General features: G+C 35.8%; 2 protein-coding genes across 5 annotated transcripts; both read left to right on the top strand.

The window, feature by feature from the left end:
* Positions 1-577: 577 nt before the first annotated feature.
* On the top strand, positions 578-22,822 carry LOC127809566 (two-component response regulator ORR21). Of its 4 annotated transcripts, none has more exons than XM_052348442.1 (6): positions 580-1,041; positions 16,945-17,097; positions 17,202-17,600; positions 17,848-17,924; positions 19,100-20,272; positions 22,445-22,822. In XM_052348442.1, exons 1-5 carry the CDS (start codon positions 864-866, stop codon positions 20,270-20,272), a joined length of 1,980 nt encoding a protein of 659 aa, XP_052204402.1. In that variant the 5' UTR covers positions 580-863; the 3' UTR covers positions 22,445-22,822. The 4 variants fall into 4 exon arrangements, with proteins under 4 accessions (XP_052204403.1, XP_052204402.1, XP_052204400.1 ...); XM_052348440.1 differs by lacking the exon at positions 580-1,041 and adding an exon at positions 10,087-10,634; XM_052348441.1 differs by lacking the exon at positions 580-1,041 and adding an exon at positions 10,087-10,634 and having other exon boundaries at positions 22,442-22,822.
* A 1,260-nt stretch (positions 22,823-24,082) lies between these two features.
* LOC127810217 (uncharacterized) lies at positions 24,083-24,947 on the top strand. The gene is made up of 2 exons (XM_052349557.1): positions 24,083-24,622; positions 24,712-24,947. Exons 1-2 carry the CDS (start codon positions 24,278-24,280, stop codon positions 24,889-24,891), a joined length of 525 nt encoding a protein of 174 aa, XP_052205517.1. The 5' UTR covers positions 24,083-24,277; the 3' UTR covers positions 24,892-24,947.
* Positions 24,948-24,957: the final 10 nt, after the last annotated feature.

Genomic DNA, 24,957 nt, shown 5'->3' with positions numbered 1-24,957 from the left:
GTTACAATATTTTTATTAAGAGTTCACTTATTTCTTAAAAAACCAAAAAGCAAGCTATTGTATCCCGTTCAAGTGTAGAAACAAAATGTCGTTCCATGACATATGTTTGTTGTGAAGTCACTTGGCTTTAAAATATTTTATATGATCTTAGAATAAAGTATTCACAACTGGTTAAGCTATTATGCGATAATCAAGTTGCTTTATATACAGTTTCCAATCTGATATTTCATGAACAAATAAAACATATAAAAATTAATTTTCATTTTGTTCGAGAAAAATGTTCAAGCTAAGATAGTCAGAACTTACCATATATCGACATCAGATCAGCCAGTCGATATTTTCACTAAATTATTGAATGTGTCATAATTTTCAAATCTTATCAGTAAATTATGAATAATTAACATCTATTTTAATTTGAGGAAGAGTGTTGAGAATTATCTGATTCTCGATATATATTTTTTGACTTATTATTTTTACTCTTAGATTGGGCTCAAGATAAGTAGATTGTATTTTGTTTTTTATCTTTTTTTGTATATATAAATCTTCCAATTGTACACTAGAATGACATATAGAAATTTACTCTTGAGAGATAGATTTTTACAAAAACCCCCCATCACTATCTGTAAACCCTAAAATACACTCTCCAATTCGTCCATTCACTGAACGATTCCTCGATCTTCCCGCAGATCTGGCCCCAGACGGTGGACAAAAGCTCCTCCTCCGGTGTGAACTACTCGTTCGTTGTTGAATTCCGGAACCAGTGGTTCTCGGAGGGTTGATTCGCCGTGGAATTAAGGTGGTTCGGAGTTTTGGGAAAGAGGAACCTTTCTGTTGAACGGTTTGGCGGGGGAGTTGTGTTGGATATGGCTGTTCTGCAGAAGCTGCCGCATTCGAGCGCGGCGGCTAACGGGCCGTCGGTTTGCAAAGCAGAGGTGGTGGTACCGGATCAGTTTCCGGCGGGTTTGAGAGTTCTTGTTGTGGATGACGATATTACCTGCTTGAGGATTTTGGAGCAAATGCTTCGCAGGTGCATGTATAACGGTGAGTTCTTCGTTTCTTGTCCGTTTCCTTGCTTTATTTGGTACCCAATCCTGGGGTTTCCATTGATATTGAAGCTCAGTAAAGAAGGTTGAGGTGAAGACAAGGGGCGGACAAATTTGTTTTGTTGGGGTGGGGACTTTTGCTAACAAAATTTGAATAACAAAATGATTATTTAAAAATATTAGTTTTATTTTATTTAAATTACTCTATGCTCTTTCTGAGAAACAAAATCACCTATTATTGAATCTATACTAAAGTTTTGCAATTTCTTTCTCTATATATACCACCGAATAATTCCTAAATCCTCAGGAAAGTATAAAACTTTTATTTTAGATTCAATCATAGGTGATTTTATTTCTAAATAATTATTTATACTTTATTAATTATTTTGTTATCCAAGTTTTGTTAGTACAAGTCCCCCACCTCTCACGAACAACTTTTTCTGGTTTTGCCCCTAAGTTGCAAGGCTATTTAGCCCAGAACCCCATTCAAATGTTACCAAACTTCTGCAAAACTTAATTGTAATGTTAGGACACAATTTGAACTCTATTTTGGGATGGTTTTGAAACTCCGAACAACCCCAAAACATTGAGCATTTAATCTCACATGAAGATAGAGGTGTAAATGGGGTTGTGCCAGGCTGACACAGGGCCAGACTGGTTGACCCGTTTTGTCCCCTCTTTTTAAGGTTAAAAAACAACTTTTTTGAAATACAATGGGAGAAACATGAAATGTTTTCACTTAAAAGTTACACAAATATAACAATGAGTAATACCTCAATTTATGTTACATTCTCCAAATGGACCAAATGTATAATGTTGAATCGTTCTTGGGATGCTTCCTTGCTAGCACGTGGTCTGAATTTTTATATTTCTAGTCTTGTCAATTGCCTAACGGTTATCAGTTTGAACTTCATCTAATTGGGAAACAATTGTTATGACTAGAAAAATAAAAATGCTGCAGCTGTAAGAGAGAATTTTTTTTTTTTAAAAAAAAAAGAGTTTGAGAGAGAGAGAGGGGGGGGGGGGGGGGGCAGGGGAATCAGATTTCCTCTAATTTCCCCTAATTTCCCTATGATTTAGAAAACCTCTAGTTTTCTTTTTTTATAGAAAATTTGAAAAAGGCGATCAAATGTTAGAAGTTCAAACTAATTTTCAATCTACAAAACTAGCACATATGTTCAAAAAAGAGAAAGAGGTCTTTCTTTTGTATAACTTGTGCTAGAGAAGGAGATGGAGATCGTTTGGGGGAAATTTTGTAGAGCTTTCCAAATCTCCAAATTAGTAAGGAAATTTGAGGCCAGAAAATTTTTCCACAGAAAATGAAAAACTAGAAAACATGTTGAAATACAAAATTTTTTAAATAGAAAATAGAGATTCGGAAAACACAATTTTCCAAAATTGAAGTGAACTTGGAAAACTCGCAAAGTGAGTTTTTCAAAATTTCCTTACTAATTTGGAGACGTGATTCTCCATAAAATTTTCCCTCTATCATCTCTATCTCCTTCTCTAAAACATGTTACACAAAGACAAACCTCTCTCTCTCTCTCTCTCTCTCTGGAACATATGCCCCATTTTTTTATATTGAACATTAGTTTTCTGTACTTATAACAATTGAGTGTGTTTTCCAAATTTTCTATGAAAAATGAAATCTATATATTTTTAGGAAATTGTTGTAGAAAACTAGACAATATTTTCCACAACAAAACAGCCCCTGGAAAACTCCTAAAGTTCAGTTCAATTTTGGAGAATTAGAAAATTTGTTTTTCCGTTTCCTATTTCTAAAATTTTTGTATTTGATCGAATTTCCTAATTTTCCATTTTTGTATCAATTAATATTTTGGAAAATTGGGGTTATTTTCCACAACTAAACAATCCCTTACAGATTTAACACTACATCGAAGCTCCAATCCTGTGGCCCTAGCTCATTTTTCTTTGCATTCAGGCAATACAACATGTGCTAAGAGGGCTATGCCTCAACAATTTTCACATATGTTTAGAATTAATGATTCTTGATTTGACGATTTTTACATTCTCATTTAGGTTATTATATCTCTCTTTTTGGCAGGTGTAAGTTATAGGTTCTACAGTAGCTGTCATGAAACTTGGAATGCTTACTTTTTGTTGTTTACTTTATGTGATGTGCAAAGGCACAGTGTAAGGATAAGATTTCCTTGGTATTGTGATTGTTCATATGCAAAGTTTATGATTCTTCCCATATTTTGATTCACATCTTCTTGTAGGTTTAGGATTTACTTTGATTGATCGAAGCTCCTTTGCTCCCCTTTGCTCCTATGCCAACTCAGTTTCATTTCTAGATTATTGCTTTGGTGCTAAATGGGCCTTTTTAACTGTTGGGTACTGGATCAAATGCCAAAAATCATACAATAATGACCTATCAAAAATAAAATAAAACCATAGAAGCATGATATTTGTTGAACATTTCAAAGCAGTTGATTTGGTGTAAAAATTGTTAAACCAAGGCTATTTTTTATGGAATTTTTTTCTAATCTTTAGTTGTTTGCAGTCACTACTTGCTCACAGGCTACTGTCGCTTTGAGCATGTTACGTGAGAGGAAAGGTTTCTTTGATCTGGTTCTTAGTGATGTTCATATGCCTGATATCGATGGCTTTAAACTCCTTGAGCTTGTTGGGTTGGAGATGGACCTTCCTGTCATTTGTAAGTACTAAGTAGTGCTTGTGAAGGCCTAAGATGTTCTTTAGAGTTATCTTTTTTCCTTTCTTTTAATTAACATTTTTTTTTTGGTTTTGCAGTGATGTCAGCTGATGGAAGAACCAGTGCAGTTATGAGGGGAGTCAGACACGGGGCATGTGATTATTTAATTAAGCCTATACGTGAAGAATTGTTGAAGAATATATGGCAGCATGTTGTAAGGAAAAAGTGGAACGAAAATAAAGAACATGAGCATTCTGGTAGTTTTGATGATAATGACCTGCATAAACGAGGAGCTGATGATGGCGAATACGCTTCTTCTGTTAATGAAGGAGCAGAAGGAATATTAAAAACACAACAAAAGAGGAAAGATACAAAAGATGAAGATGATGGTGAAATGGAAAATGATGACCCAGCTACAGCTAAGAAGCCACGTGTTGTGTGGTCTGTTGAGCTCCATCAGCAATTTGTTAGTGCTGTAAATCATCTCGGGATTGATAGTATGAGCTTTGGCACTCTTTATCTTTTTACATTTTCTTTGTTCCATGACTTCAGGTTCTTCATTTTCTTTATTTATGGAATATGATCTTGGGATAAGACTTGCAATCTCGATTCATATTAAAAAAGGGAGAATAGTCTGTTAAGAAAAACAGATCTGCAAGATTTTTCTTCTCTTCCAATTTCTGAACGTCGAGATGGGATAAGGAGCTGCAAAATTTTGTTGTTTGTAACAAATTGATAGTTTTATGCCCGTTCCTTTCATTTCCTAACGGTGAATTTTTCTTTTCCACTTCAGAGGCTGTACCGAAGAGAATTCTTGAATTGATGAGTGTTCCTGGTTTAACAAGAGAAGATGTTGCAAGCCATTTACAGGTTTTGTTCAATCCTCCATATGAGTTGATTGCATGTCTTCAATGAACTGTATTTCTCTCTCTATTTTTTTTTAATCTTCTTTTGAGTTGTCTACATGCCTTTAATGAACTGAAATTTCTTTTAAGTTCCTGTTCTTCTTCTTTTATTTTCCCTCTATAAGTACCAAAAATAAAAAGACAAGAAAAAAATCATCTGGAAGCAAACAGGAATCAAGATATGGATCATTCTCATTGATCACATAAATAAAAGGAACGTGGAAGAGTAGAAAAATCCAAATTCTTTTTGGGGCTGTTGTGCCTAGGTGAAGCCCTTTTTTCCTATGCATGTCCACATTTATGGAGCCTTAAGATGTGATTGCTTCTCTTAGCTGTGTTGTTTGATGGTCAGATGATATTGGAGGCAGTAAAACTTTAGTTCTTACATGATTCTAGACTCTTTACTGTTAAGAAGTTTTGTGTCCTGGATAATTTTCTAGTGTATGCTTCAATTGATTTACCATGAGTGCTGTTCACACAATCTGGGTGATATAGCTGATAGGTCAGAAGTTTCCGGGATAGGGTCAGAGGTTTTTCTGATATGTGCATTGGTTTTGTGTCTGAAGATCTCTGTCCTTTCAAGTTTCAAGAGGAGTGTTGGCCATTTTAGTAACCATGGTAAGCATCTAAACTGTTGTATGTTTCTAATAGATTGATTTTGGTTGTTTATTGGTTGGCCTCCATAATTATTTTGTTCATGAAGCTTATATGAAGGCACTGTGATATTTTCTTTGGGAGAACTCGTGACCAGAGTCATTAGACATCTAGTGAAGCAACTAATGATAAACTAAAAGCACGTGCTGGTTCCCTACTAAACAATTTGCAGTGCCAAAGCTTTTTGATATAATTTGTTAAAAGCTTAAAGCATTATGTCCAAAAAATGTGTCATATATATTTAAGTGGAGATCTTATATGGTTCAGTGTGAAAAAGTGATTATTTGCAGTCAGCCACCTGAGATATGCCTGACAGTTACGTTGTATGTGCCTTGATATTACCAATGAAATGCGGGTTGTATTGTCTGCAGTAAAGACTATTTTTCTAACTATTACCTTGTATAATGGGGACGCCTCCTTTTTTTTTCATTTGTCAGTTCTAAATTTCTGTAATTTCAATATGCAGAAATTCAGACTGTATCTTAAGAGGGTAAGTGGAGTAACTCAACAAACTGGAATTCCTACTTCATATTGTGGGCATGTTGACCAGAATGCAAAACTGGGTACACTAGGAAGATTTGATATTCAAGCTTTGGCTGCTTCTAGCCAAATTCCAACGCAAACCTTAGCTGCTTTGCATGCTGAGCTTTTGGGTCGACCCACTGGTAACTTATTGCTGCCTGGAATGGACCAGTCACTACCGCAAGCATCTCTACGGGGACCCAAAGGCATCCCTGTTGATCCTGGTGTGGCATATGGCCAGCCTTTGATGAGATGTCCATCCAACATTTCCAAACAGTCTCCACAAACAATCTTTACTGCTGATGATGTCCATTCAGGACTTGGAGTGTGGCCAACTAATGGCCTTGGTACTGCGGTGCCCAACCGCAATCTTGGTGGCTTGGGTGCCCAAAGTGGTAATTTCTTAATGGGTATGTTGCAACATCAGCAACAACAGACACGCCAGCAGCAGCAGCAACAGCAGTCTATATTACCAGAACCCAGCCGTTCAATTAATGTGCAGCCTTCTTGCCTGGTGGTTCCCTCTTATTCATCAGCCAGCTTTCAAGCAGGAAAGAGTCCCACTTCGGTCAATCATAACTGTAGCTTTAACAGGAATTTTGCTACGGATTACAGCTATGTAGCTCAGGCAAATAGCTCCTCATTTGGTGTTGGACAATTCTCGGATGGAGATCTGAAGACAGATGTGCTTAATGGGTACTCAGGCCCTGGTGCCATTTCTCCGTCTGTGTTATCTTGCTCGACAAATGCTGATAATGGTGCTAGTAGGCAACTTCAGAGCACAATACTGGCATCCAATGCTGCCAGACAGTTCCCAGGGCTTGCTTCTAATGTATGTGATATCGAAGGTTCTTATTGCACTGAGGCAGGTCAAGTACTTGATCAGGACACACTAAGAAATAGTGGATTTGTTGGTAAAGGTACTTCCATCCCTAGCAGGTTTGCAGTGGATGAACCTGAGTCACCAATGTGCAGTTGTGGAAAGATGTATGGAGAGAACCATGGGGACAAAGTGAAGCAAGAACCTACTGTGGAATCCAGCTTCCTCTTCCCCCTCCTCCTCGTCCTGCTGCTGGTCCTCCTCATCTCTGGCGCATTTTAGCCGCTTGCTGGAGCTCCGAAAACTGGCGTCGTCATCTCTTTGTCGATTGTAAATAATAGACAATATCACCCAGCTGCTGCTGGAGGTGATCCTCTCTCGTTTGCCGCCGCCTGCACCATCTTCATCCCAGTCGCCGTCCGAGCCCTAGTTGCTTTTCTCTCATGTTCACACGTCTATATTTTTGATGTTATGCGTTTTATGTTTTGAAAATTTTCTCTTGTGTTTTGGTTCTTTGTATTATCGTTTGTATGGCTATTTGTATGAATGCCAATGTCTACTTTTGGATCTTATGTTTTGATCCCTTGTATGGAAAATGACTCTTATGCTTGGTTCTTGTGCTTCATGGATCAATTATCTTGTCTTTTTTATGTTTTTATAAACCCCTTGTTTGCTTGGATATTTTATGTTTTCATGGATCAATATATTGCCTTTTGATGGATTAATCTCCCTTGTATTCTTTGATTAGAACCAAGTTCACTTTCAGTTTTCGGATTTATAAAGTAATATCTTTATTTTATTTACTAATTGGAGCTTTAGAAGTAAAATTGGGTGACTTAATCTCACTTCATTATTTTGCTAGTACAACTTTTGACGTTAATATTTTGAGATGATATATTTTTCTCTGCAAGTATAATTCTTGATATATAAATTTCAAAATTAAAATTTAAAAACGACATATAATAATCGGCCCCCACAACTATTATCACAACCTTTAACTAGAACCTACAAAAACCTTTCTTTAAAATAATTCGTGATAATTATAATTATAAAAAACTAACCATCACATGTAGGGGTGGTAATTGGTGATAATTATAATTATAAAAAACTAACCAACACATGGAGGGGTGGCAATTCGTGTTAGCGGGTCATAATCGTGTCGTTCGAGATACACGTATAACACGTATCAGGCTAAGCTGAACACGACCCGTTTAATAATTGTGTCAAATTCTTTAAATCCGAACACAACACGTTTATTAAACGTGTAACACGACACGACCCTTTTAACTAAACGTGTCGTGTCGTGTCACATGTTAACCTATTTAACCCGTTTAATTTAAACGGGTCGTGTTGTGTCACCTGTTAAACGTGTTATTTAGTTTTAAACGTGTTATTTCGTGTATAATCATGTTAACGTGTTCAGATTAACTCATTAACCCTTTTAATTAAACATATCATTTCGTATATAATCGTATTAACGTGTTCGGGTCAATCCGTTAACACGTTTAATTAAACTTGTTATTTCGTGTCTAAACAGGTTGACCCGTCTAAGACACGAAAATAATCGTGTCATAAACGGGTTGACCCGTTTATGACCCGAACCCGATTAACTCTAACCCTAACCCGCTTAACTCTGTATCGTGTCGTATAATCGGGTTGTGTCTAAAATTGCCAACCCTAATCACATGTACTGATTAGAGCGTCAAAGTTCACGTTCATCTGTCCCGGTGAGTGTGCTCCAATGTTGGGAGATAGAATTTGGATTCATGCCAGCCAATTCCCACGTCTAGCATTGGTGTGGGTTAAGTTGATTCGGGGCAGCCTGGACTTGACCTAAATGGACTGGACAAGCCCAGCTCACATATAAATTGGTCCACCACATGTTTGTTCAATGCTGGGCCTTAGCTTGGGCCTCTTGGCATGGGGCTCAATATGTTAGCATGCTTTTGCCTAGAAACTCATTCATTTTTTGTTGTTGTTGATATAAGTCATTTTTAAATAGCCCATTATAATTGACTTTCAGTATTAGATGACTTTGTTCTTGACTTGCTATTTTTTTTTTCAAATTATATTTATAATACTAATAAAATAATATTGATAAATATATATAATTTTGTCTATGTTGGCCAGAAAATGTTTCAAAACTGGGGGTGAATGACTTGTAAAAAATTGATTTTTCCTTATAAAACTTTTGGTGTCAATTGGCTTGAGATATTTAAATTAATCTTGATATTTCAATATAAGTATAAAACAAGCATAATCACAAAAACATAAAATTTTATGGAGATTTTGCTATAAGCGCAAATATTTTTTTCTCTTCAAGGTATTTCTTGAAGGTTTTACTAAGAAACGAAGGTTGGTTTAAATGTCTATTAGAACTCTTTTGGAAGTCTCAAATGTTTTAAAATTTGTAATTCAATCTTAAGTATATATCTTTTATTCTAATGTTAGAAAATGTTTTTATTATCATCAAGATTAAAATATTCAACACGAACAATCTATTGTAAAACAAAAATGGATAGTTATGATAATTGTATATGGTAATTCATCTTTTACGTCTAAGATAATATATAACTTATATCGCTTTTATATTATTAACAATATTTTTTTTTTTTTTGGGGGGGGGGGGCGGGGTTGTAGGATAAGGGTGAATATTATTTTTAGTTCAAACCTAATTTTTAAACAAAAATGATCAATTTATATTAATTCAACTTATTTTTGTTTTAATAAAAATCTACTCTAGTTTGAAATAAAAAATTTGGTTTTCATTTTTCAAATGGGTTTTTATATACCAAACAACCCCTTTATAGAAAAATAAAAATATTTCTTTATTGTTGAGTAAGCAACATTACTCAGTTAAAATGAATTTTCTAATTAAGTTTTCAAATCAAAGAGGGTTCTTTAGCTTTTTGTTAATTTGGTTTAGTATTTTATTAAATATGATTTTTCTTAATTTTGCTATTTGAAAAAATAATTGATTTTCTATTTAATTATTTATTTTATGAATATATCCTTAAAAAAAATTAGAGGTCATAATTTATGTAATATATACTTTTTGTTGCAATCATAAATACATACAGTGACGTAGATTTAAATTGTTTTATATTAAGATATATAATATAATGTATTGAGTCTTCAATTCTGGAAAAAAATAAATAATTAAAAGATTCAAGGGCTGGTTGGTAATTTTATAGTATAAAATAAAAAAAAATATATTTTAAAAATATTGATATTTTCTTCTTATTATTATACTCTTAAATTTAAAGAATAACCGGAGGAGATGTAAGTTTATGGAGGGTTGAGTTGGGAGAACAGAGTCGAGGTTTACGCTGTAGGGATGAAGTGAGAGATAGTTACATTGGGGGGTGGGTCCCACTGATTTAACTATTTTTCTTTTTTAATAATTTAAAGATATTAATAAATGTGTGGATTATTAAATACGCGTTATCCTTCCATTTTCTTACTCATTTAGCTTTACTCATTCCACTGCCAAACCCCCTCTACCCCGCCTTTCCTCAATCATCAAACCCCCCCTTCTCAATCCGTAAACCCTAAAATACACTCTCCAATTCGTCGATTCACTGAACGATTCCTCGATCTTCCCGCAGATCTGGTCCCAAACGGTGGACAAAAGCTCCTCCTCCGGCGTGAACGACTCGTTCGTTCTTGAATTCCGGAACCGATTGTGGTAGATCTGGTCTGTAGAGGCAGCGATGTGGATTTGGTACGGTAGCGGTGGTTCTCGGAGGGTTGATCCGCCGTGGAATTGAGGTGGTTCGGAGTTTTGGGAAAGAGCAACCTTTCTGTTGAATTGTTTGGCGGGGGAGTCGTGTTGGTTATGGCTGCTCTGCAGAAGCTGCCGCATTCGAGCGCGGCGGCTAACGGGCCGCCGGTTTGCAAAGCAGAAGTGGTGGTACCGGATCAGTTTCCGGCGGGTCTGAGAGTTCTTGTTGTGGATGACGATATTATCTGCTTGAGGATTTTGGAGCAAATGCTTCGCAGGTGCATGTATAACGGTGAGTTCTTCGTTTTCTTATCAGTTTCCTTACTTTATTTGGTACCCAATCTTGGGGAGTCCATTGATATTGAAGCTCAGTAAAGAACGTTGACGTGAAGACAAGAGGCGGACAAATTTGTTTTGTCGGGGTGGGGACTTCTGCTAACAAAATTTGAATAATAAAATAATTAATAATAAATTTAAAAATATTAGTTTTATTCTATTTAAATCACTCTATCCTCTTTCTGAGAAACAAAATCACCAATTATTGAATCTATACTAAAAGTTTTGCAATTTCTTTCTCTACAGATACCATCGAATCAGGGCGGATCTAGGAATTTAGAAGGGAGGGGCTGGAAATTAAGAAAGTCAATGTAATAAATTTATATATAACAAAAATCGTTGTTATTTAATTTGAAGTTATTCCCGATGAGGTTTTGAAACATAAAATTCATCTACAATAGAATCAAGATCTATTTTCTCAATAAGTTTCCCGTTCGATGTTGAGTATCATATAATCAGAAAGAAAGTCATCATACATTTTGCTATGATGTTCCGTCTTCACATGTTTCATTGCTGAAAGTGCTTGCTTAGTAGTCGCAATAGAAACAGGTAAAGTCAATATAAGACGAATCAACTTAGTCACCACTCACCATAATATAAGTCTTTGACCCTCCAGTCTCAGCCAAAATTCGACATAACTTAACAAGTGTAGATACTTGAAAACGAGGATCACTCTTCATTTTTAGCTCAGAATGCTGCAGCTCGTATTCCAAAGCACAAATGTATTGTCGTGAAAAATCTTCAGGATAGAATTTTTCTGCAAGTATACAAATATCACGACTGTTAATTAACAGTCGTGATATTTGTACACTTGCAGAAAAATTAAATCTTGTATGTAACTCCATCTGTATAAAATCTATTGTTTAATTGAAATTATCAAAGTGATAATGATGCTCCACTGTAATTTGATCACGAGAACGATAAGGACCAACCTTATAGAAGCTATCTAGATCTGGTATGTCAACATCATACTTGGAGCAAAAGCTTTTCACTTTCTGTAGAAGTTCTTCCCAATCATCATCTCTCAATTTTTGAAGAAGTGTTTTTGTTGTAGAAACAAATTTTATAGCAGCCAAGATATCTTAAAGATTTCTTTTGAAGTGTTTTACAAAGAATATTAGTGATTCTCATAACGCTATGCATTAAATGCAAGTTGAACACAAAATCAAAACTTTTCAATTGTTTGTAAGCACCAATAGTTTCAACCCAAGATCTTTCCTTTGGAAAATGAACACTAAGATACTGAACACCTTGCAAGTTGCATTGTACATGTCTATCATGCTCTTTGTAGAGTCATAATGAGAACTCCAACGAATAGCTCCAGATTATTGCAAATTACCCACTTGATTAGCCCCACTTTTTGACTCGCGCTCTCTAATAGCCAATATATGCTCAACTTCTTCTCTTTGAACAGCTTGCAACTTAGTAATGCACTTTGGAGAAGAAGTGATAATATTGATAATATTGTCCAAATGAGAAAATAATTTCCAAATAACATCAACATCTCTAGTTGCAAAAATCAATGTCAACTATAATCGATGGGCAAACCAATGAACATAATATGCATAGGGACAATCTAAGAAATAATGCCTGAAGTCCATTCCAAGCGCCATTCATGTTACTAGCACCATCATACCCTTGCCCTCTCATTTTTTTCACCTGAAGCTCGCGTTGAGCAAGAATATCGGATGTCTCATTTTTTAGATTTGCTGATTTGGTATTACTGACGCTTTTGATATGAAATAAGTGTTCTGTCAAAATATCTCGACAATTCACAAACCTCAAGATTATTGTCATTTACTCTCGGTTAGATGGATCTTGCACTTTATCAACAAGAATACAAAAGCATTCATCCCCAACTTCTTCCCAAATCATCCTTCATACTCTACTGGCCACAATGTGCAACATCTCTTTTTGAATACTTGGAGCAATGTATTTAGCATTTTGTGGAGCATTCTGCAATACAACTTTATCAATTTCTAGATTTGATTTTGCTGCAAACTATACCATCTCAATAAAATTCCCATGATTCAATGAAAATAGAGATTCATTATGACCTCTAAAGGCACAACCTTATAATGCTAGCTATCGAACACTTTGAAATGAAGTCTTCACATGCAATCGACGTCTCTCAACTTCTCCCCTTGTCATGGTATGCATCACCTTGTCAATATGTTGGGACGGTTTCATCAAATCTTTTGCTCTTCTCTCACACATTATGATTTGATGAACCATCATGAGTGAGAAAAACATATTTTCATCCATCACTACCCTCTTCCATTTGTTATATCCAGTAGTGACCAATGCCGAACTGTTGGACGGATTACCATCAATTTGAAAAAGAAAGCGATAGAAATAGTAGGACTTATCCGTTGTAGGCGAATACTCTAACAAAGGAAACTGACTGAACCATTTTTTCTGAAAATGACGAGCTTGAGATTTTCCTTCTGCTCTCGGATACTTAACAAGTTTTGGTTGATAAGGCCCAATTTTTAGATATACCACTCTAATCTCATCTCATAGATTAACAGGATGTTCATATAATTGTTTTTTTTTTTTTGTTTGGATCTCGTTCAATGGCTGTAGATGGTTGCAATTCAGGTTTTGAGGATGAAGGATGTTTAATTTCTAGAGATGGAATTGGTGGAATTTGCTCAGTAGGAATTGCAGGTTGACTGTCGGTCAATCCATCAACACCTGCAGTTTCACTAGATTGATCTATCTTTGAAAAAAACAAATACAAGTTCCTACTTTTCTTGGGAGGGGGTTGACCTTTCATCTGTAAATTCTAAAAACCGAAAACAAAAAGTAACAATCCATCAATAACACAAGAAGTAAAAGACAATCCAAAAATCCAAAAACATTTTAGAAATAGTTCATTAATTTGTTGACAAGGCAAAAACAATTCATTAACTTGCCGACAAAGCAACAACAATACTTTAATTTGTTGACAAGGAACAACAATCTAAAAGCAAGCACATAAAGCCGACAAGGCCACAAAAATACATTAATTTGCCGACAGGGCAACTACAAGTGTCAAGTAGTGAGGTGAGCGCGCATGCCTTACTATTAAAATGAGGGAAGGATATTGTACTTTGGTCTTTGCCTCTTTGCTGCTACTTCTAGAGTTGAGAATCACCACACAATTTTCCTAAAGGCAAAATATATATAAAGAAAAGAATAATTAAATCCATATACTATATTAATTTATCAAAACAAGAAAAAGGAACAATCTCCATTACTTAATATAAATTCATAGAAAGTAAAAAACACTAAGAAAAATCATCTAACTTCTAACTTTCTAAGAAATAAGAATGTAAATAGTAAACTCTTTGGAAAATTAATTCAAAAAATCAGCTATAAATATTAAAAACTTAAGGCACATATTATAATGACCAGTTTATTTATAGTTTTATCCATTTGAAGATACAACTCACAGAAACTAGCAATTCTATCCAACACCACTCATGCACATCACATATATAATAAACTAGTCATCATTCAATAGATTAAAGTTGGAACATAATTAGTCACGGTTTACATATATATAAATATATACACACAACAAGAAGAATGATTAAACAACATAAAAAACTGATGAATTCGTACCGAAAGAGCCCAATATTGGAACTGGTTTTGACGATTGATCATTTGGGGAAGCTTGACTTGGATTCACCAGTGGAGGGGCTTCACGAACTTCCAGTGAAAGGTGGGAGATTTGGTATTCGAGAACTGCACTGGGTTTGGGAAGTGAAATTTGGACGATTGGTTTGTTGGGAGAATCATTAACTGGCGGCTTTACGTGATGAAGACGGTAACTGTGTAAAGAAATGGACCAACAGTCTCTAGGTTGAAGAGATGTAATCATGTAGTTAGATGAAAAGAGAGCTCTGGCAGTTTCTTGGAGAAGCCAATTTGAAAAAGGATTGAAGGGACAATTGAGGGAGCAGGTGGGCAGTGGCCTGTGTGGGCTTATATATATATATTGATGTCCGGGTGAGGTTGGCACGGGCTGAAGCCCAGTCCAGCCCACTCCTGGATCTGCCCCTGCACTGAATAATTCCTAATTCCTGAGAAAAGTATAAAACCTTTATTATAGATTCAATCATAGGTGATTTTGTTTCTAAATAATTATTTATACTTTATTAATTATTTTGTTATCCAAATTTTGTTAGTACAAGTACCCCACCTCTCACAAACAACTTTTTTCTGGTTTTGCCCCTAAGTTGCAAGGCTATTTAGCCCATAACCCCATTCAAATGTTACCAAACTTTGCAAAACTTAATTGTAATGTTAAGACACAATTTGAACTCTATTTTAGGATGGTTTTGAAACTCCAAACAATCCCAAAACATTGAGCATTTAAGTTCACATGAAGATAGAGGTGTAAATCGGGTTGTGCCAGGCTGACATAGGGCCAGACTGGTTGACCTGTTTTGTCCCCCCTTTTTAAAGTTAAAAAACAACTTTTTTGAAATACAATTGGAGAAAATACATGAAATGTTGTCACTTAAAAGTTACAAAAATATAAGAATGAGTAATACCTCAATTTATCTTACATTCTCCAAATGGACCAAATGTATAATGTTGAATTGTTCCTGGGATGCTTCCTTGCTAGGACGTGGTCTGAATTTTTATTTTTCTAGTCCTTTCAATTGCCTAACAGTTATCAGTTTGAACTTCAACTAATTAGGAAACAATTGTCATGACTAGAAAAATAAAAATGCTGTAGCTGTAAGAGAGAAAATTAAAAAAAAAAAAAAAGAGTTTGAGCGAGAGAAGAGGGGGAGGGAGCGAGGATGGCGGGTGAATCAGATGATTTGGAAAACCTCTAGTTTTCTTTTTTATAGAAAATTTGAAAAAGGCTATCAAATGTTAGAAGTTCAAACTAATTTTCAATCTACAAGACTAGAACATATGTTCAAAAAAGAGAAAGAGGTATTTCTTTTGTATAACTTGTGCTAGAGAAGGAGGTGGAGATAAATTGGGGGGAATTTTGTGGAGAATCATCTTTTCCAAATCTCCAAATTAGTAGGGAAATTTGAGGCCAGAAAATTATTCCACAGAAAATGAAAAACTAGAAAACATGTTCAAATACAAAAATTTTTAAATAGAAAATGTAGATTTGAAAAACGCAATTTTCCAAAATTGAAGTGGACTTGGAAAACTAGCAAAGTGAGTTTTTCAAAATTTCCTTACTAATTTGGAGACGTGATTCTCATAAAATTTCCCCTCAATCATCTCTATCTCCTTCTCTAAAACATGTTACACAAGACAAACCTCTCTCTCTCTCTCTCTGGAACATATGTCCCAAAATTTTATATTGAACATTAGTTTTCTGAACTTATAACAATTCAATGCGTTTTCCAAATTTCTTATGAAAAATGAAATCTAGATATTTTTAGAAAATTGTTGTAGAAAACTAGACAATATTTTCAACAACAAAACAGCCCTCAAGTTCGGTTCAATTTTGGAAAATTAGAAAATTTGTTTTTCCATTTCCTATTTAGAATTTTTTTGTATTTGATCGAATTTCCTAATTTTCCATTTTTTTATCAATTAACATTTTGGAAAACTGGGGTTGTTTTCCATGACTAAACAATCCCTTAAAGATTTAAGACTACATCTAGGCACCAATCCTGTGGCCCTAGCTCATTTTTCTTTGCATTCGGGCACTACAACATGTGCTAAGAGGGATATGCCTCAACAATTTTCACATTTGTTTGGAATTAATGATTCTTGATTTGACGATTTTCCCATTCTCATTTAGGTTATTATATCTCTCTTTTTTGCAGGGGTAAGTAAGTTATAGGTTCTACAGTAGCTGTAATGAAACTTGGAATGCTTTCTTTTTGTTGTTTACTTTATGTGATGTGCAAAGGCAGAGTGTAAGGGCAAGATTTCCTTGATATAGTGATTGTTCATATGCGAAGTTTATGATTCTATCCATATTTTGATTCACATCTTCTTCTAGGTTTAGGATTTACTTTGATTGATCTAAGCTCGTTTGCTCCTATGCCAACTCAGTTTCATTTCTAGATTATTGCTTTGGTGCTAAATTTATTTAATCAATGCTAAATGGGACTTTTTAACTGTTGGGTACTGGATCAAACGTCAAAAATCATACAATAATGATCTATCAAAAATAAAATAACATTGAAGCATGATATTGGTTCAACATTTCAAAGCAATTGATTTGGTGTAAAAATTGTTAACCAAGGCTATTTTTTTTATGGAATTTTTTTCTAATCTTTAGTTGTTTGCAGTCACTACTTGCTCGCAGGCTACTGTAGCTTTGAGCATGTTACGCGAGAGGAAAGGTTTCTTTGATCTGGTTCTAAGTGATGTTCATATGCCCGATATGGATGGCTTTAAACTCCTGGAGCTTGTTGGGTTGGAGATGGACCTTCCTGTCATTAGTAAGTACTAAGTAGTGCTTGTGTGAAGGCCTAAGATGTTCTTTAGAGTTTTTTTTTCCTTCCTTTTAGTAAACAACTCTTAACATTTTTTTTTGGTTTTGCAGTGATGTCAGCTGATGGAAGAACCAGTGCAGTTATGAGGGGAGTCAGACACGGGGCATGTGATTATTTAATTAAGCCTATTCGTGAAGAAGAGTTGAAGAATATATGGCAGCATGTTGTAAGGAAAAAGTGGAACGAAAATAAAGAGCAAGAGCATTCTGGTAGTTTTGATGATAGTGACCGGCATAAACGAGGAGCTGATGATGGTGAACATGCTTCTTCTGTTAATGAAGGAGCAGAAGGAATATTAAAAACACAAAAAAAGAGGAAAGATACAAAAGATGAAGATGATGGTGAAATGGAAAATGATGACCCAGCTACAGCTAAGAAGCCACGTGTTGTGTGGTCAGTTGAGCTCCATCAGCAATTTGTTAGTGCTGTAAATCAACTCGGGATTGATAGTATGAGCTTTGGCACTCTTTATCTTTTACATTTTCTTTGTTCCATGACTTCAGGTTCTTCATTTTCTTTATTTATAGAATATTATCTTGGGATAAAACTTGCAATCTTGATTCGATTTTTCTTCTCTTCCAATTTCTGAATGTCGAGATGGGACAAGCAGCTGCAAAATTTTGTTGTATGTAACAAATTGATAGTTTTATGCCTGTTCCTTTCATTTGCTAACATGAATTTTCTTTTCCACTTCAGAGGCTGTACCTAAGAGAATTCTTGAATTGATGAATGTTCCTGGTTTAACAAGAGAAAATGTTGCAAGCCATTTGCAGGTTTTGTTCTACCCTCCATATGAGTTGATTACATGTCTTCAATGAACTGTATCTCTCCCTTTTTTTTTTTAAATCTTCTTTTGAGTTGTCTACATGTCTTTAATGAACTGAAATTTCTTTTAAGTTCCTGTTCTTCATTTATTTTCCCTCTATAAGTACCAAAAATACAAAGACAAAAAAAGACATCATCTGGAAGCAAGCAGGAATCAAGATATGGATCATTCTCATTGATCACATAAAGAAAAGGAACTTGGAAGAGTAGAAAAATCCCATTTCTTTCTGGGGCTGTTGTGCCTAGGGAAAGCCCTTTTTTCCTATGCATGTCCACATTTATGGAGCTTTAAGATGTGATTGCTTCTCTTAGCTGTGTTGTTTGATAGTCAGATGATATTGGAGTCAGTAACACTTTAGTTCTTACATGATTCTAGACCGTTCACTGTTAAGAAGTTTTGTGCCCTGGCTATTTTTCTGGTGTATGGCTCAATTGATTTATCATGAGTGCTGTTCACAATCGGGGTGATATAGCCTGATAGTCAGAAGTTTCCGGGATAGGGTCAGAGGTTTTTCTGATACGTGCATTGGTTTTGTGTCTGAAGATCTCTTTTCTTTCAAGTTTCAAGAGGAGTGTTGGCCATTTTAGTAACCATGCTAAGCATCTAAACTGCTGTATGTTTGTAATAGATTGATTATTTTTGTTTATTGGTTGGCCTCTATAATTATTTTGTTCATGAAGCTTATATGAAGGCACTGTGCTATTTTCTTTGGGAGAACTCGTGACCAGAGTCATCAGACATCTCGTGAAGCAACTAATGATAAATAAAAAGCACATGCTGGTTTCCTACTAAACAATTTGCAGTGCCAAAGCTTTTTGATATAATTTGTTAAAAGCTTAAAGTACCATGTCCCAAAAATGTGCCATATATATTTGTTGTGTTTGTGTCTATATTTAAGTGGAGATCTTATATGGTTCAGTGTGAAAAAGTGATTATTTGCAGTCAGCCACCTGACATATGGTGTGCCTGACAGTTCGTTGTATGTGCCTTGATATTACCAACGAAGTGTGGGTTGCATTGTCTGCAGTAAATACTATTTTTCTAACTATTATCTTGTATAATGCGGACACCTCCTTATTTTTTCATTTGTCAGTTCTAAATTTCTGTAATTTCAATATGCAGAAATTCAGACTGTATCTGAAGAGGGTAAGTGGAGTAACTCAACAAGCTGGAATTCCTACTTCATATTGTGGGACTGTTGACCAGAATGCAAAACTGGCTACACTAGGAAGATTTGATATTCAAGCGTTGGCTGCTTCTAGCCAAATTCCAACACAAACATTAGCTGCTTTGCATGCTGAGCTTTTGGGTCGACCCACTGGTAACTTATTGTTACCTGGAATGGACCAGTCACTACTGCAAGCATCTCTACGGGGACCCAAAGGCATCCCTGTTGACCCTGAGGTGGCATATGGCCAGCCTTTGATGAGATGTCCATCCAACATTTCCAAACAGTTTCCACAAACAATCTTAACTGCTGATGATGTCCATTCAGGACTTGGAGTGTGGCCAACTAATGGCCTTGGTACTGTGGTGCCCAGCAGCAATCTTGGTGGCTTGGGTGCTCAAAGTGGTAATATCTTAATTGGTATGTTGCAACATCAACAACAACAGAATCCCCAGCAGCAGCAGCAACAGCAGTCTATATTACCAGAACCCAGCCGTTCAATTAATGTGCAGCCTTCTTGCCTGGTGGTTCCCTCTCATTCATCAACCAGCTTTCAAGCAGGAAAGAGTCCCACTTCGGTTAATCATAACTGTAGCTTTAACAGGAATTCTGCTACGGATTACAACTTTGTATCTCAGTCAAATAGCTCTTCATTTGGTGTTGGACAATTCTCGGATGGAGATCTGAAGACTGGTGTGCTTAATGGGTACTCAGGTCCTGGTGCCATTTCTCCGTCTGTGTCATCTTGCTCGACAAATGCTGACAATTGTGCTAGTAGGCAACTTCAGAACACAATACTGGCATCCAATGCTGCCAGACTGTTCCCAGGGCTTGCTCCTAATGTATGTGATATCCAAGGTTCTTATTGCACTGAGGCAGGTCAAGGACTTGATCAGGACACACTAAGAAATAGTGGATTTGTTGGTAAAGGTACTTCCATCCCTAGCAGGTTTGCAGTGGATGAACCTGAGTCACCAATGAGCAGTTGTGGAAAGATGTATGGAGAGAACCATGGGAACAAGGTGAAGCAAGAACCTAGTGTGGACTTCCGTGAGAATACCAAAGTGGGAATCCCGATATTGCAAAATTTTTCACCAAATGATCTCATGAGCGTTTTCTCTGAATAGGTAATCTGATTTGATTTCTTAGTACAACCTTTTTTGCTTCTTGGATACATCTTCAATAAACTATTTTGTATTCCTTCTGGTCTGCTTTTTAACTGGATAGCTCTAGTTACTAAACTACCAGCTTATTTCTTTGGTGCAACATGTAAATCTGTGCGGTTTTGACTTTCCTCTAGTTGTAACTGTTTTGGGTGGATAGCTATGTCACATGGATTGAAAATTGATTGTTGGATGTGAGTTTGTGTTTAGGTTCACACTTCTTTATACCCAAAAGTTCCATGTTTGGATTTATAAAGAAATTTGATGTAGGTACTTGAGTGCATCATGAGCATTTCAATATAAAGAAAATTATTCAATATTCTCAATGAGATGACATTATTTGGGAGAAATAAATGACATAGTGGGAAGAGGATAATTCTATTTCACACATATATGAAAAGGATAGGGGTGTGTACATATTTCAATTATCAAACGTGAGCTTGTTCTTCAAATATTTGTTAACTGTTAATGGGTGAGTGCTTAATGCATACCCATCACACTTATCCTTGTTGTATCTGGTACACTCTGTTACACAAGAGTATATGGAGCCAATTAAAGGGTTATAGAAAGCTGGTCGTTGGAGAAGTGCATCCATTTCAACATTGTGTAAACTGAGAACTGTTAAAAGTATCTGGTGGTCAGTCATTGAGTGGTTCAGGTTTTGCTCAAATGAGCACCATTATGTTGTTTTAGTTGGAATCTAAAATTTGTTTTCAGTCCATGGGGCAAGTTAAAATTTTTATGGCTTTATGTCTTGTGTGTGTTGTAGTACTGCAGTTACTCCACTTACCCTTGCTGTTCAAGTTGCATACACTCTGCTAACTGAATAATCACCATTAAATTCTTAGGTCCATTTCTCATGTTATTGATATTAAAGTTAGCTAACTGAATAACCACCATTACATAGTCATTTCACCACAAACTTCTTGCAAGTTCATAAATTGATTGTGGCGCTAAAACATGACTAAGTGCTAAGGTGCTTTTGAAGTCATTGATTCATTTTTTCCAGTTTGCATGTTTTCTTGGCTGCATGCCTTTTTTCACATGATTTTTTTCTAAGCTGATTTATTATTATTTTTTCATCTAAATCTGGTGGCAGGAGCTGAAATTCCTTAATTAATTATTCCCTCTTTTCTATTCATTGAAGTGTTACCTGATCCAACCTGGCCTGCATCTCTGTTATGTTTATGATAGTTCTTTTATGGCTTGTTTAACTTGGGTTACGCAAAAATCTAAAGAATTAAAATATAGAAAACTGTGAGTTAAACTTTTAATATTTACTTTTATTTTGGTTTCTTCTGTGAAGAAAAAGAAGGAAATGTCCTTTTAGACCTTTTGTTACCTGGTAAGTGGAATAAGAATAGGAGGTTGGCACACTGTATTTTAGCTTGTGGTATCATAGGGGTAGACTTGTATATGTCAGCTCTTTTTTCTTGGACTTATATATCCACTAAATAATACAGTCTAATCTATTGTTTCTTGAAATTAATTATACAAGAACATTTTTTTGTTGTTGTATAATAGATGGAGATGGTTGATAAGCTAGGCTCAATGTAGCCGCTCCCACCTAGTGGTTGTACTTGTAGGGCTTGGTGTGTTGTTGCTGTTCTATTTTTTCGAAACATTGCTGTCAATTTTCTTCTTTTCTTATTTTTCAAGCTAAATTTAGCCCTAACATGGATCTTTGTTTATTATGTGTGTTTATACCCTCCTAAGAAACCATTTAGGAGAACAATTATGAAAAAAATATTGGGATAACTAGGATAACCAAATTCACTACTACAATAACAATAACAATCACAAGCCTTAATCCCACTAGGTGGGAAGGATAGCTAAATTCACTGTTTTGATTAAAAAAAATGCTTTGAAGATATGTGCCAATTTGCAATCCACTAGGATATTAGTGTTTTTTGTTAACATGGTTTTAGACCAAATTTCGTATGGCTATCAATTCTACATGTGTGCTTGGCTGATCTCATACTGTTTGCAGGATGACTTGACAAATATTGTGTTAATATACCTGTAATTTAGTTAGGGACTCTAATGGGGAATTCACCTGTACCTTCGAGTTGAATGTGTGTAGATTTGGTTCATTTCTATACTATCATTTGAATGGTCTGATTTCACTTGCAGCAGGTCGTGACCTTGTTGAGCAGAAGTTCTTATTTCGGTGGTTGACATGTAATCAGTATTACCAAGAGTGTGGAAGAAATTGCAGCTAGGTTATATTCATTGTACTGTATACCTAAAGTGCATTGGTACTTCCATCAGACACAGATTTCAAATGGAGGTAAAAAAAAAAAATTAGAATAGCCTCATGAAGATAGTTATCTTAAATTGCTCAGGTAGGTTTTTTGACTAGCCTTAGTGAATAATCTGTGGCAAAAACTCCAACAGGTTGAGCTGGCCTTCAACATGAAGGCATCTCGCCAGCATAAATGTGTAGTTGCTTAGTTGCCAAAATTCTCATTTTTATTGACACCCATTAAATCTAGAGTCTGGAAGATTGAAGTAGCTCGTAAATTGTTAGTGCCATTATGTTGTTCTGAATGCTTCAGAAATGTGATAAACTGTAGATCGTGACGCTTGTCTTCCATGTGTTCCTTCCATGCCTAGTTCCGAACCACCAAAGATCAGGCAAAGTACAATCTGTATGCAATGTCCCGTGCAGCTACAATCAGCATGCCTTCGTTGATTTCCCCCCTATCTAGTCTTGATGATAAGTTGATAACCTAGTTTATACTTTCTATTTTGCAGGGGATAGCTTATTCTACTAACTTTCAGTATTGTCCAAGTTGTTTTGGATGTTATAGAAAGTCTGATAGTTCTGTTGATTACCGGATTCTCAATTCGAAGCTAGTCGTCTGATGGTTGTTCTATTGATTACCGGGTCTTATAGCAAGTCTAAGTTGTTTGGGGTCTTATAATTCTAGCTTTCATAAGCTGTGTGTTTATCTGACTGCCAGGTCAAGATTGTCGGTTGAGGACAATTTTTGGCGGTTATTCACTGCAATTACCCGTTAGAATTTGGTGGAGTTGGGGTGTTACTTTGGCCAACAAGCCCAGCTTCATTTTCTCTGCTTCTCACATATCAAAAATTGATGTTTTGCTCTCAAGGTGACCGTTTTGTTTTCTTGTAAATCTGAAAAGAAAATAGTATTTGGGAAGAGTTTTTGGTTGAAAAGATAGGCAAGCTTTGGTAGCCCTTAATCGATTGAAAGGGTCTGAAAATAGTTTTCTTCTAAAACCAAGAATAAAATTGTGTATAAAGACAATCGATCCCCACCTCAATTGTGTTTCAAGTCATAATTTTATTTAAAAAAAGGGATGGAGAATGAACGTTCATTCGAATTTACTATTTTATGTTTATAGATATCATTTGAACCACTTTGTAATGCCCTCGATGTAAAGAAGAAGAGCTACCACCGGCAGCAATTGATGTGAGGGGTCCAATTTTATTTTATTTTTTTTTGGGAAAATATTATTGGTATATCTTTGTGTATATCTTGGACTATATAATGGTGTGTTAATGATAAAAAGGTTCTTCATGAGGCGCAGAGTATTTTGGTCATAATACTTCTTATGTAGTCTAAGATGTATAAAATGATTTAACATTTAGTGTATAAAATGATTTAACATTTAGCATGAGTCTTTTCCTTTAATAATTTGGTGCCAAATTTTTTTATATAAAATTATTTTCCTTGTGGGAAACTCTAAATAACCACTATAAGATTATCCTTTTTTTATGGTTAGAATATTAATTGTCGGAGTTATAAGAATAATTTTACAAAAAAGAAAAAAATTGTGCACGAAAATAAACATCCTCCTATTCCTGGCTTGGCTTTAGCATTATTATGATTATTTTTTGTTAAAATTGGTGGTGTGGACATAAGTCACATTTGTCCGCCTTATCCTTTACGAGCACCCGCCCAATCTGAGACTCTCTCTCTCTCTGAAACATACTTACCAATGTCCATATACCATTTTGGATGGACTAAGCTGCCACCTACTCCCCCCTCCCCTCTTCCTCGTTCGAATTGCACCCATTTAGTCCACACTACTCCCAGAACTTCCCCTACCATTGGAGCTCTGAAACTCTGCCCCAGGCAGAGGCAGGTTCCCACCACTCGCTGCCGGGCGCGGCGTAGAGCCCGATCCGGTTATCGAGACGAGGAGGAGGAGGAGGAGGAAGAATACGGGCACAATGCAGAGATAGCAATGCTGGAATTGTACACTCAATCTGCAAAGGATGAGGCACTTGTTGTGAGAGCAATGGTGGATGAGGAGGAAGAAGCTGAGGTTCTCATCTTTAAGGTTGGGTGTTTTATTTCTCCGAATTGGGACACCTTGTAGTATAATAGATAAATCCTGGCTTCATATATATAGTTTTACAAAAATGGCAGGGATTTTCGTCATGCTTGAGCTATGGCACTTCTCCAGACCCATCAAAAAGTGTTGTTCCAGCAAGAGCAGTGATAAAGTCCATTGACAGAATTAAGGGGCCTTTTGACCCTTCCAATATCCAATACATTGAAGAAGGATTGAGTTGGGAAACTTTCAAAATCCGCCTCCAATCCGTTTAGTGTTCCATTCCATTGGTATTGTTGTGATGTTTTTATCGATATTACCTTTTGTTTCACACGATGTAA

Source organism: Diospyros lotus, chromosome 9, assembly GCF_014633365.1.
Source record: "Diospyros lotus cultivar Yz01 chromosome 9, ASM1463336v1, whole genome shotgun sequence".
Classification (NCBI taxonomy): Eukaryota; Viridiplantae; Streptophyta; class Magnoliopsida; order Ericales; family Ebenaceae; genus Diospyros; species Diospyros lotus.
Note: the sequence above shows the minus strand (reverse complement) of the source record. Positions and strands in the feature narration are given on the sequence as shown.